The following is a 12417-nucleotide window of genomic DNA, read 5'->3' as shown; positions in this document are numbered from 1 at the left end:
ATTCGCGTGCATCGTGCGAAATCTGCTCCGTTGAAGTCTCTCCATGCAACCGCTGCAAGCGACGAACCCCACTCGACCTAGATTTTATGTTTGGTTTTTTGGCGTCCTGTCATCAGCGACTTAATTGGTGTTTTTTTGGGTACTTTTCATCTTCTTTCTTTATTTTTTACCAAACACAACTTTTTTTCTTTCTTAACGTCTACGCTGGTAAATAAACAAGTTTTAATAAAAAAAATCGCTTCTTTTTGCAATGCTGCGATGCAAAAAGAGTATTGGCACTATCGTGGAAGAATAACAAGTGTGTTTTCTTTTTCTTTCGTCAACTCTAACCGCTGGGGGGTAACTTTACAAAACATAGTTTAAAAAAAGAGAGAAACAAAAATCATACTCTGGTACGACTTGTCGAGCGAGCTACACCTCTTCTATCGCTATCATACTAACAAAAATACTGTCCTAATGCCTCCGTGTGGTGTTGTCCAGTTCGGTGTCCAAAAATCGACGTCCAGAGATTCGTTTCGTGCTAGGTCTAAAATGGACACTCCGCCCTCTTCTTAAGCGTGTCCAACCTGGTCGACCTGGGACTGCAGGTTCGTGATGACCTCCCGCGGGACCTGGTCGCCGAGCAGCTGGAACAGGTCGACGCGCTGATCACCGGGGATGGACTCGATGGCCGCCACCTGGATGCCCTCCTGGACGCCCTGGATGGTGGCATCGCGCGGGATCAGCTGCTGCGACTGGGCCTGTCGGATGGCCTCGTTCGTGAGGGCGGCCCCGTCCCGTTCCTGGGGGGCGGCCACGGCCACCGCAACGAGGGCGAGCAAACAGATGGCTACTTTCATTTTCGAGCTGTGAAGGTGGAGACAAGGTTGAAGAGGAGGGGTTAATCTTGGACTCACGTAACCGTTTTTGCGCGAGACTTGAGACGACTTGTCGTCGTGAAGAGTAAGTGATGCGGTAATGGTCGGTGGCAACGGGTTGTTGATTTTTTTTTTGGTTGCTCGTCGTTTTTTTTTTTTGGTTGATTTGAAGGGTCGCAGCGAGACAATTGGGTTACAGGTTTTGGACAAAATTGTGTCATAGTTGAGTTTGATCAAAATGCTCTACACAGTTATGTCACCTTCTGATTTTGAATGATTTCATTTACTTTTAATTACTTCTGTTGCCTAATTTTTTAATTTTGGATGAATTGTTACAACAATAAAAATCCATTCCAAACTCCTTATGTTTGAATTACACGCTTGAAAAAAAAGCTAGTTTTCAAACTAGGTGCTTGTTACGGTTTCGCACATTTGAAGTATTTAAAAAAATGATTCCCTTGTGCATTTTTTAAATTAATTTGTCTGTTTTCTCCGGGAGAGTCAAGATAACCTCAAGCCGAGTGTTAACAAAATCTTAGAACCATGCAAACGATTTTTGGTCCCAATTATTCATAAAAATATCATTTTATTGGTTCCAAGCTATGATTTCATTTGGAATTTAGTATTTAAAACTGTATTGTATCTTGATTTTTCAGCAAAATACATATACAGTTGAAAAAATAAGAAAGAAAGTTCTCTTGTTTTATATTTTTCTTTTTCCATTTTCAGTATTTTAATTTGCATTTATCATGTTTATTTTTTTTGTTTCTGATAGTGTTTTGCTTACTCTATCACCTCTTATCATCATTCTTTTGCTTATTTAGTTTTTTTTAAATGTTTGTACAGTCATTTTTTCAATCTTTTGCTCGCTTTTCACATTTTCTACTACAGAACGATACCATTAGCATTTAAATTGTAAAAAATGCTTAGAGGCATAGTCTGGAACACTACAAAAATTATTGCATACGGGTAATTCTCTACCAACTCACACGAAATCGGGAAAAGTTGCCCCGACCCCTCTTCGATTTGCGTGAAACTTTGTCCTAAGGGGTAACTTTTGTCCCTGATCACGAATCCGAGGTCCGTTTTTTGATATCTCGTGACGGAGGGGCGGTACGACCCCTTCCATTTTTGAACTTTCGAAAAAAGAGGTGTTTTTCAATAATTTGCAGCCTGAAACGGTGATCAGATAGAAATTTGGCATCAAAGGGACTTTTATGTAAAATTAGACGCCCGATTTGATGACGTACTCAGAATTCCGAAAAAACGTATTTTTCATCGAAAAAAACAATAAAAAAGTTTTAAAAATTCTCCCATTTTCCGTTACTCGACTGTAAAAAATTTTGGAACATGTCATTTTATGGGAAATTTAATGTACTTTTCGAATCTACATTGTCCCAGAAGGGTCATTTTTTCATTTAGAACAAAATTTTTCATTTTAAAATTTCGTGTTTTTTCTAACTTTGCAGGGTTATTTTTTAGAGTGTAACAATGTTCTACAAAGTTGTAGAGCAGACAATTACAAAAATTTTGATATATAGACATTAGGGGTTTGCTTATAAACATCACAAGTTATCGCGATTTTACGAAAAAAAGTTTTGAAAAAGTTACTTTTTGCGTTTCTCTTTGTTTCGTCGTCCGTGTCTGTCGCGGGTGACCATGAACGGCCATGATCGATGACGACCAACTTTTTTAAAACTTTTTTTCGTAAAATCGTGATAACTTGTGATGTTTATAAGCAAACCCTTATGTATATATATCAAAATTTTTGTAATTGTCTGCTCTACAACTTTGTAGAACATTGTTACACTCTAAAAAAACCCTGCAAAGTTAGAAAAACACGAATTTTAAAATGAAAAATTTTGTTCTAAATGAAAAATGACCCTTCTGGGACAATGTAGATTCGAAAGTACATTAAATTTCCCATAAATGACATGTTCCAAAATTTTACAGTCGAGTAACGGAAAATGGGAGAATTTTAAAACTTTTTAGTGTTTTTCGATGAAAATACGTTTTTCGGAATTCTGATTACGCCATCAAATCGGGCGTCTAATTTTAAAAAGTCCCTTTGACACCAAATTTCTATCTCATCACCGTTTCAGGCTGCAAATTGAAAACACCTCTTTTTGCATGTGCAAAAATGGAAGGGGTCGTACCGCCCCTCCGTCACGAGATATCAAAAAACGGACCTCGGATTCGTGATCAGGGACAAAAGTTACCCCTTAGGACAAAGTTTCACGCAAATCGAAGAGGGGTCGGGGCAACTGCTGTGTGAGTTGGCGGAGAATTACCCATACTTATTTTCACATATTATAGGGGAACTGTTAGTAAAAAACACAGCCAAAGTTGACCCCAGAAAATAATGACGTTTTTAAAAACATTGGCAAAATAATATAAAAAAAAGTCACACTTTCAATCTTATCATTTTCTTAAATTTTATGAGCTCTTCTCTCCATTGCTTTTTAAAGATCAATAATTGGCCGAAAATGAGATTTTTGGCGAATGTTGTAGAGTTAAAAAAGAATACAAAAATAAAACAATTTAAAACTAAGAAGCTTTATACCGCTGTTTTTTTGTTCAATGAATTTCATTTTAATTTCTTGTATGTAGAGCGTCCAATTTGCCGGGAAATATAAAATTTATTGAAGATTATTCGGATTCTGGTTCTGGATAATATTTAGTATCAAAATTGTATAGGACAGCAACTTTAATGGTCAAAATGAGTAAGAGGTTCAATTTATGATTTTTTTTATAGGCATGATTTGAAAAATCATGTAATATATTTTAAAAAATGATAATATGAACTTGTTCTGCTGAAAAGTTATTTAATTTTTTAATTTAAGTGTTTGTTCAGTGAGTCAGATGAGTCCAAATTTTGCAACCATAAAATTACTTTTAAATTTGTCTCTGTGATCAGTTTGAGAGAACATGATAAACATTGACACATAGAGTTGAAATAATAACAATCAATTTACCTTGAAAAAACAAACTTCTCGTTGCCTTTTTTATATGAAATAATATTTTATTAAGTTTTCAAATATGTTCATGGAGTTTTTGGAATGTAGGGGAAATATACCCATTTTAATCACTCTAAGCCGTTCGACCAATTCTCATCACTTTTGCAGTTTTTCGCTTTTAAATCAACATTTTAGATACATCGACAGTGGAAAGTTGCTTGCTGACTGTTATTTGAGCTATTTGTCACTTTGGAACAGAGAAAATCACTTTATGAAAGCTGTAATTCATGATCAAAGTGCTGATAGGCCGATAATAGAAATAGGCCGAGAAAGGGTATATTTCCCCTAATTGCAATTTTTGGGCATCTTTTATATACCACGAAGTAGTTTTTTTTTAAATTGGTTTTATTTATGGTACTGCTTTTATGGTATCATTTATGGTAATTATTTTTATGACACATTTTTTTTTTAATTATACGATAAATTAGAACTATGTGTATTCAGCCCGAATCCCAAATATGAGCTTGAGCTTGAGCTTAATGAAGAGCTTGAAGAAAAAGTTGATGTTTTCAGCGGCGGTGTTATAAATTCTGTGACATTCTAAATAGTGGTCAAATCAAGCAAAGTTGCTCCCTGGAACACGGACTATTAGCTCACGAAGTTTTTGAAAAATGCAAAAATCGTTAAAAGCTTCAAAACTGGCAAAAACCAAAACGCACCGATTTTACGAGTTAATTCCCATTTAAAATTCAAAGTCAAAGCGCCAAGTCCTGTCGCAACCAGTCAGCTCATATTTGGGATTCGGGCTCAGTACACCTTGAGAATCATGCCCGCAAAAATGACCCGATTTGTTCCATCCTAATAATTACACAATCAGGCTTGCATTCTTTCCATATTTAACCCTCTTACGCCCTAGGCAATTCTAGTGCTCAAAACAAAAAAATAAAAATAAACATTTCTTCAATTCTTCCATTTTGATCTCGGTGGGAGGGGTTATAACTTATTATTTGAATGATATTACACCAATTTTCTTATTTTAAAAAATTACCAAACATCTAACAAATTATGTTCTATCCATAATATCGTAAATTTCGATGCCCAACAAATTAGCGAGATCTATTTCCAGTTTTGAATGCTTCAGAAATTCATGATATATTAAATAAACCTTGACTTGAAATTTTCAGACTAGTTAATTAGTTCAATATGAAAAGTAAATTGAATTTAATTAGATCAAATCAAATTCATTCGTTTTATTTTTCTATACATTTCTAAAATACTGGTTGGAGTCAAAACGTTAAGGAATTGTGTACTTCCACTCAAATTTCGGGGATTCTCGGGATATTAACAAATTTCTTGGGAAACGGGAATTATTTTTTTCGGAATATCCCGGGGATTGTGTCTACTTGTGAGCAGTTCTCTACGGAATCGGTATTTTTTCTTTAATTTTAATTTTTGTATTTTTTTATCCGGCTGAAACTTTTTTGGTGCCTTCGGTATGCCCAAAGAAGCCATTTTGCATCATTAGTTTCTCCATATAATTTTCCATACAAATTTGGCAGCAGTCCATACAAAAATGATATGTGAAAATTCAAAAATCTGTATCTTTTGAAGGAATTTTTTGATCGATTTGGTGTCTTTGGCAAAGTTGTAGGTATGGATATGGACTACACTGAAAAAAGATGATACACGGTAAAAAAATTGGAGATTATTTTTAACTTTTTGTCACTAAAACTTGATTTGCAAAAAAACACTATTTTTATTTTTTTTTATTTTTTGATGTGTTTTAGAGGACATCAACTTTTCAGAAATTTCCAGAATGGGCAAAAAATCTTTGACCGAGTTATGACTTTTTGAATCAATACAGATTTTTTCAAAAAATCGAAATATTGGTCGCAACAATTTTTCAACTGCATTTTTCGATGTAAAATCGAAATTGCAATCAAAAAGTACTTAAGTAAATTTTTGATAAAGTGCACCGTTTTCAAGTTATAACCATTTTTAGGTAACTTTTTTGAAAATAGTCGCAGTTTTTCATTTTTTTTAAAATAGTACCCATGATTGCCCACTATTGAAAAAAATATTTTTGAAAAGCTGAGAAAATTCTCTATATTTTGCTTTTTCGGACTTTGTTGATACGACCCTTAGTTGCTGAGATATAGCCATGCAAAGGCTAAAAAAACAGGAAAATTGATGTTTTCTAAGTCTCACCCAAACAACCCACCATTTTCTAATGTCGATATCTCAGCAACTATAGGTCCGATTTACAATGTTGAAACATGAAACATTCGTGAAATTTTTCGGTCTTTTCGAAAAAAATATTTTCAAAAAATTAAAATCAAGACTAACATTTCAAATGGGCGTAATATTGAATGTTTGGCCCGATTGAAATGTTAGTCTTGATTTTAAATTTTTGAAAATATTTTTTTCGAAAAGATCGGAAAATTTTACGAATGCTTCATCTTTTAACATTGTAAATCGAATATGCTGAGATATCGACATTAAAAATGGGTTGTTTGGGTGAGAAAACATCAATTTTTCTGTTTTTAACCTTTGCATGGCTATATCTCAGCAACTAAGGTCAGTCAAAAAGCAAAATATAGAGAATTTTCTCAGCTTTTCAAAAATATTTTTTTCGATAGTGGGCAATCATGGGTACTATTTTAAAAAAAATGAAAAACTGCGACTATTTTCAAAAAAGTTACCTAAAAATGGTTATAACTTGAAAACGGTGCACTTTATCAAAAATTTACTTAAGTACTTTTTGATTGGCAACACTGCCCGGATCTGTTAAGTGTTTTTTTTTTTTTGGTCCGTACATTTTTGCGTTTTTGTGTTTGTTTTGACCATCTGTCGGTTCTGATTCGATGTTAACGGCCGAGCTAAGGTGCCAGATTACCGCGTACAATAAAAGTTTAAAAGTTTCTAAGTGATTTTGTGGAAAAAAAATCGATTCAGAATTTAAGTTTCAAGCATTGTTATGATTTTTGCGCTCTGGTTGGCCTGCCGGAAAGTGAGCGCGGCACTCGTTGGCCTGCAGAAAAGTGCAGAAGGCTTACTTCGAGTGTACGTCATTCCCGCAGGGATTGTTTTTCTTTAGATTAATAGGAGAGACATTCCAATTTTCGTTAATTGTAAAAATGTGAACTGTGAATTATTTGAAGTAGAAACAGAAGGAAAAGAAAATGTGGAGAAAGTGTTAAGTTTGGTTTTTGCTAGGAAAAAATTGTTTCAATAAGGGTGCACGACGAACTCTGCCCTTTTAAAAACCATATAATAATATAATAATCAAGTGATTAAACTGTCCCTGAGGTAAAGCAGTTGGCGGCTCTATCTACTGCTGCTGATTGTTAAAATTTTGTTATGCGATTTTAGGGAATTATGAAGTTTTCCCGATTTTCAAAAGAAAATAAGTGAATTTTAAAAGAAATATTCAGCTTTGAAGCGTGCCAGGAAAAGTCAGCCAGAGAATAGGAAAAATATGTGTTTGTGTTGGTGAAGCAGTGAATAGGAACGTCAGCTCAACACAATCCGGCGTGTAAGAGGACGATTGTTCTCAACGCGGGGAGGTGCGAAAATGTGATGCACAAGGCTTTCACGCCGCACCGAGCAATTTGTGCTAAAAAGCATAGATTTTTCCAGGTCTTACAGACTTTCGGCCAGGTCAACCTTTGAAGCAGCAGCATGCAGAACCGGGTGATCAAGTTCCAATAAGAATATTCTTTTGACAGATGTGAATGAGTACGCGAGTGTGAGTGAGAAACTGGACCGAAACAACTTATCTAGATAACTTTTAATTAGGGGAGCGGTGCCATGTTTTGGGTACTGACAAATATAAAAACTTCTGTTTATCTGCTGCTTTTTTTTTTTTTTTGTTGCTTGTAATGTTGAAATAATCGATGTTTTTATTGTTTCGGCCCAATTGACGATGTTTGTGTGAGTGTATCCGTTTATTTTTGTTTTCATTGCAAGGTTTGATACACAAAATTTTTTAGCTTGTATACACTGTCGGTTTGGCCGCGCTCATTTTGTTACGCGTACAAATTATTCAACAAATATCGTCGTTAGGTTTCCCGTAAATCACAATTATCAATTTTATTGAATAATTTTTTTTTCGTCGTTTGATTAACTTTTTTAAAAGTATTTAGGTTTACTGGTATAATGAGTTGTGTGTAAGAGTTGGTATGAATGAGCTTGATATATATATTAATCAATTTGTTTTCCAGGTTTTTCAGGTTAAGTTCATAACTAGTGTTAAAAATACGCGCACCAAATCGAAAAAAGGTTCGTAAAATTTTGTTGAATCAGTTGCGTCTTTTATTTATTAAGATTCCATAAATTGTTTTGTGATTTTAAAAGCCCTTCCTATAACACCGTTGATCAGAAGGTACGGCGTCGGGTAAATCGTAAATTTTCAAATAATGTGTTAAATTTTCTCGGTGGAAACTCATTTCTATAGAATCGTTTATCGAAAGACGCGCTGACATTTAGGATAGACAATTAGCGCGCGTTTGTTTTTTTTTTTTTCTTAGTTTTTGATACGATTGTGTGTAGCGGGACCTCGCGGATACTCTACAACGTGTTTTTAGAGCCTTTTATTTGATATTTTATTTTTCATAAGCCCTTCTTTCATCATCGTTGATTGGAAGGCACGCCGCCGGTTTAGTTCGTTTAAGTTATTGTTTTCATTTCATTACAGTCGGCTACGTGGTGTCCTTTTTTCTTTTCGTTTATTTTCATTGATCGTAATAATTTATTCCAACTGGCAGTTTTAGTATTAACTCATCAAACTATCGATTTTATGAAGCGTAAAGCGTCTTTTATTTACTATTTTTGAAATTTGCTCGCGTTAATTGTACAACCAGTAAAAATATATTGATAAGTCCAGCCCATAGCACTACTGCTCGGTTGGCACGCGTTCGGTTAAAAAAAAATTTTTTTTAAATAATCAATTATTTATCTTTCCGCAGCCGGCTGCCTAAGATTTAAAACTTTCAACCGATAAACAAAATGCTCATGGTCACATCACTGCCACTCGTGAATCCTGACCTCATACCCATCTACTAACCCCCTCAAAACTCATGTGATACTTTGTCGGAGAAGCAGTCGATTGGGCGGTCTCTATCACTCAAGTATCGGACTAACATTCCCATCCACTTCCCCGTGACTCTACCACTGGTCGTGGCCGGCGCCGGTATTGATCAGCATGATAGGGGCCTTTGAGAAGTTGCGAAGCGAGGAAAGATAGCACCCACTTATCTTCCACGGCTCGTGGATGTAACTTCTGGAGGTCCTGGTCAATAACGGAGTAGCAACTGCGGGTGGGCACCTATGCTTATGCTTATGCTTATGCTTAATTTACTTAAGTACTTTTTGATTGCAATTTCGATTTTACATCGAAAAATGCAGTTGAAAAATTGTTGCGACCAATATTTCGATTTTTTGAAAAAATCTGTATTGATTCAAAAAGTCATAACTCGGTCAAAGATTTTTTGCCCATTCTGGAAATTTCTGAAAAGTTGGCATTTGATGTCCTCTAAAACACATCAAAAAATAAAAAAAATAAAAATAGTTTTTTTTGCAAATCAAGTTTTAGTGACAAAAAGTTAAAAATAATCTCCAATTTTTTTACCGTGTATCATCTTTTTTCAGTGTAGTCCATATCCATACCTACAACTTTGCCAAAGACACCAAATCGATCAAAAAATTCCTTCAAAAGATACAGATTTTTGAATTTTCGCATATCATTTTTGTATGGACAGCTGCCAAATTTGTATGGAAAATTATATGGAGAAACTAATGATGCAAAATGGCTTCTTTGGGCATACCGAAGGCACCAAAAAAGTTTCAGCCGGATTAAAAAATACAAAAAAAAATCGAATGACCGAAATCTCCGAGAATTGCTCTTGTATGTGTTAATTCTGGGATAACATGCAATTTCACCGGATTTCGCGAGATATGAAAACCTCACATTGGGTTTTAAGGTATTGAAATGTATAGATAAGTAAGGTTGAAAAAAAAAGTATAAAAGTTGTTTTTTCCAAAAAAAAATATTAAGAGATTCTTCTTGTATACAAATTTAGTTAAATATCTGAATTTTTGAATCCATAAGGCTTTCCAGGCCCAGTGAAAAATATATAATTAAACTCAAAAATGGTGAACTCCTCTTCACAGTGTCCTGACGTGAACAGAGATCGAGCTCGAGCTGTCTTTGTCCTTGCGAAATTTGTTAATTTAACTGTCATCGAGTGGTAGGTCTTAAAACATAGTTAAGTCGACAAAAAAAAACTTTTGCGAGAAAGACAAAACAGATTCTGATTGAACCAACTTCTGTGGCATTCAGAGGTGAGAATGTGTTAGTTAATTTTCGACTGGAAAGCCTTAGCTTTTTTTGCGCTCAGATCAATTTCACTTTTTTTTTTCCAAATTTCAAGGTAATTTTTAAAAGTTTAGACTTTTTTTATTATTTTTTTGGAGGTAAGCTTACGATAAAATTATTCTACTCAAGATTTGTGTGCAGGGAACCTAATGAGGCAGATCAATTTCACGTGGCAGCGGTGGCATTTCGTTCATCGGCTTACAGCCTCCGTAACCGACAAATCTGATCTTCACACGTTGACTTGCTGCACCAACTCCTCTTTTCCTCTCACTTTTCGCTTCAGCATTTCACTGGGTCTTGAGTTTTTCTCCTCTCTTTTTTGCGTCATTTTTTCTTCATGCACAATCATGGCATAACCGACCCCGGCACGATCAACTTTTCATTTTGCCCTCAATAACGTAATGCGGCTTTTTTTTGTACATCAGGCGAGAAGAAACTCGAAGAAATCGAAAGTGTCCAACTGTTCTTCAGAGGTATATCATTGTAAGTCCATGAGCATTATTAACCACCTTTCCTCACTTCTCACTCTTGGCTCACTTATACTTCACTAAACTGTCTCCTTCAAATCAAACCCCTTCCACAAAACTCACCTAGTCTGGAAGATCAGGAGATGGTGCGAATCGAGATGTTGCTGGACGGCGAGGCGCTCTACGATAAAACGTCGGCGCCCTCCCGAGCGGTGCTTTTATAGGACAGAAATCCCCTCCTCGTCGTAGCAGTCGTCGTCGTTGTAGATCGGCTCACGAATCGAGCATAGTGCAGTCACGAGGTCCGTGGTTGCTAAGCAGAGAGCAAGCTAGCAAGGAGATTCTGTTTAGTCTTCTCGGGAGAAGAGACTTGCTCGCGGGATTAGGAGAAGAAATCGTTTTCGGTTTATGGGGGAATGATTGAGGAGCGAACTTTATGGATTTTGGGTTTGAAGTTTTGTGGTTCTCGTTTTTCGGGACCTTTTCATTAGCCATTTAATTTTATGGCTTAAGGATGCTTTAATTCTTTTATCAATGTTTCAGTGTTCTGCATATTTATATTTAACATTGAATCAACCTATGAGCTTTAATTGTTTAGTCGTTCTTACCATAACACATTTTGACATTTTTTGTTTTGAAATTTCTTTAAGCTTGTACTTATTAAGAATAATCATAGAAAAAGTTGCAAAATAACTGCTTTATTTGTAAAATTTACTTCAATTCAAAGCTGAAACAAAAGTCCTTTTGTTGAAAAGCAACATAACAGAAATATTTCATTTTATTAAATGTGTATATTATACGGTATATAAAGTCCCATGAAATTGCGGTGAAATTTAGATGGCTGATGACCACTTTTTTTGTTTCATATTATATTTTTGTCAGGCGTTTTTTAAATGTTTAATTTATTGTACTTTTATTTATTTACTCTCTCATAAAATTAGGAATTGATCGAAGAAATTGGATGCTGTTTTATTTGTTTGCGAGGATCCAATGCAATGGCTGGGGTTGAATTTATGTTTTTTTTTGTTGAGCCTTGATACCACTGCGACCAATTAGAGGAATATTGTGGTGTTATGTTTAAGCTGCTTTCAAAATTCATTTCCTACCCGAGCAGACGGAAATATTTTGGGAATATCATTTTTTGATATTTGAAAAAACTAGACCAATACCATTTTATGTTATTTATAACAAGATTTGTTATTCGTCCTTATGATTTTTTTTTGTTATTGGATTGTTATTGTAATAACAGACTAATAACATTTTTAGTTATTCTTCGAACAAATCTTTGTTATTATTTTTTGTTATTTTAACAACTAATCCGATCATCCCAATAACAGTTGGAGGTATTTTTCCATAACAAAAAATGTTATTCCAAAGTTGTTTTGATTTTCAACCAATATCAGACAAATAACAAATTTTGTTATGATAACATTAACTGTTATCAAACCCTTATGCAAAAATGGATTGTTCAAGAAAATTCCATAACACATTTTGTTATTTTAACAGTATTTATTATTGAAATGGCATGAATTTTGTTATTACCGTCTGCCTAATAGAAATATTCGCCCGAAAAAAGAACCTTTTTTCACCTTTCAGAAATGAATAAAATCAATCGTCTGCTTGACTGGTATCATGATCAGTTTGTACAGTAATTGAATCATTTTTATAGTTGAAACAGTACAGTTGAAAATTACAGGCCAATTAACACTGAGACAAATTCATTTTCTTCGATTCGAATTCTTTGTAAGAAAGTAAATGCT

General features: G+C 34.8%; 1 protein-coding gene across 1 annotated transcript; it reads right to left on the bottom strand.

Annotated features, from left to right (window-relative positions):
- Positions 1 to 308: 308 nt before the first annotated feature.
- On the bottom strand, positions 309 to 10868 carry LOC6052443. Its single transcript, XM_001868679.2, has 2 exons — positions 10781 to 10868; positions 309 to 846 (listed from the first exon to the last, which is right to left on the bottom strand). Exon 2 carries the CDS (start codon positions 837 to 839, stop codon positions 552 to 554), a length of 288 nt encoding a protein of 95 aa, XP_001868714.1. The 5' UTR covers positions 840 to 846; positions 10781 to 10868; the 3' UTR covers positions 309 to 551.
- Between the last annotated feature and the right edge of the window lie 1549 nt (positions 10869 to 12417).

This window comes from Culex quinquefasciatus, chromosome 2, assembly GCF_015732765.1.
Source record: "Culex quinquefasciatus strain JHB chromosome 2, VPISU_Cqui_1.0_pri_paternal, whole genome shotgun sequence".
NCBI lineage: Eukaryota > Metazoa > Arthropoda > Insecta > Diptera > Culicidae > Culex > Culex quinquefasciatus.
Note: the sequence above shows the minus strand (reverse complement) of the source record. Positions and strands in the feature narration are given on the sequence as shown.

Excerpts from the sequence above, each read along its gene's own strand:
- LOC6052443 (XM_001868679.2), bottom strand. The coding sequence starts at position 839 with ATGAAAGTAGCCATCTGTTTGCTCGCCCTCGTTGCGGTGGCCGTGGCC.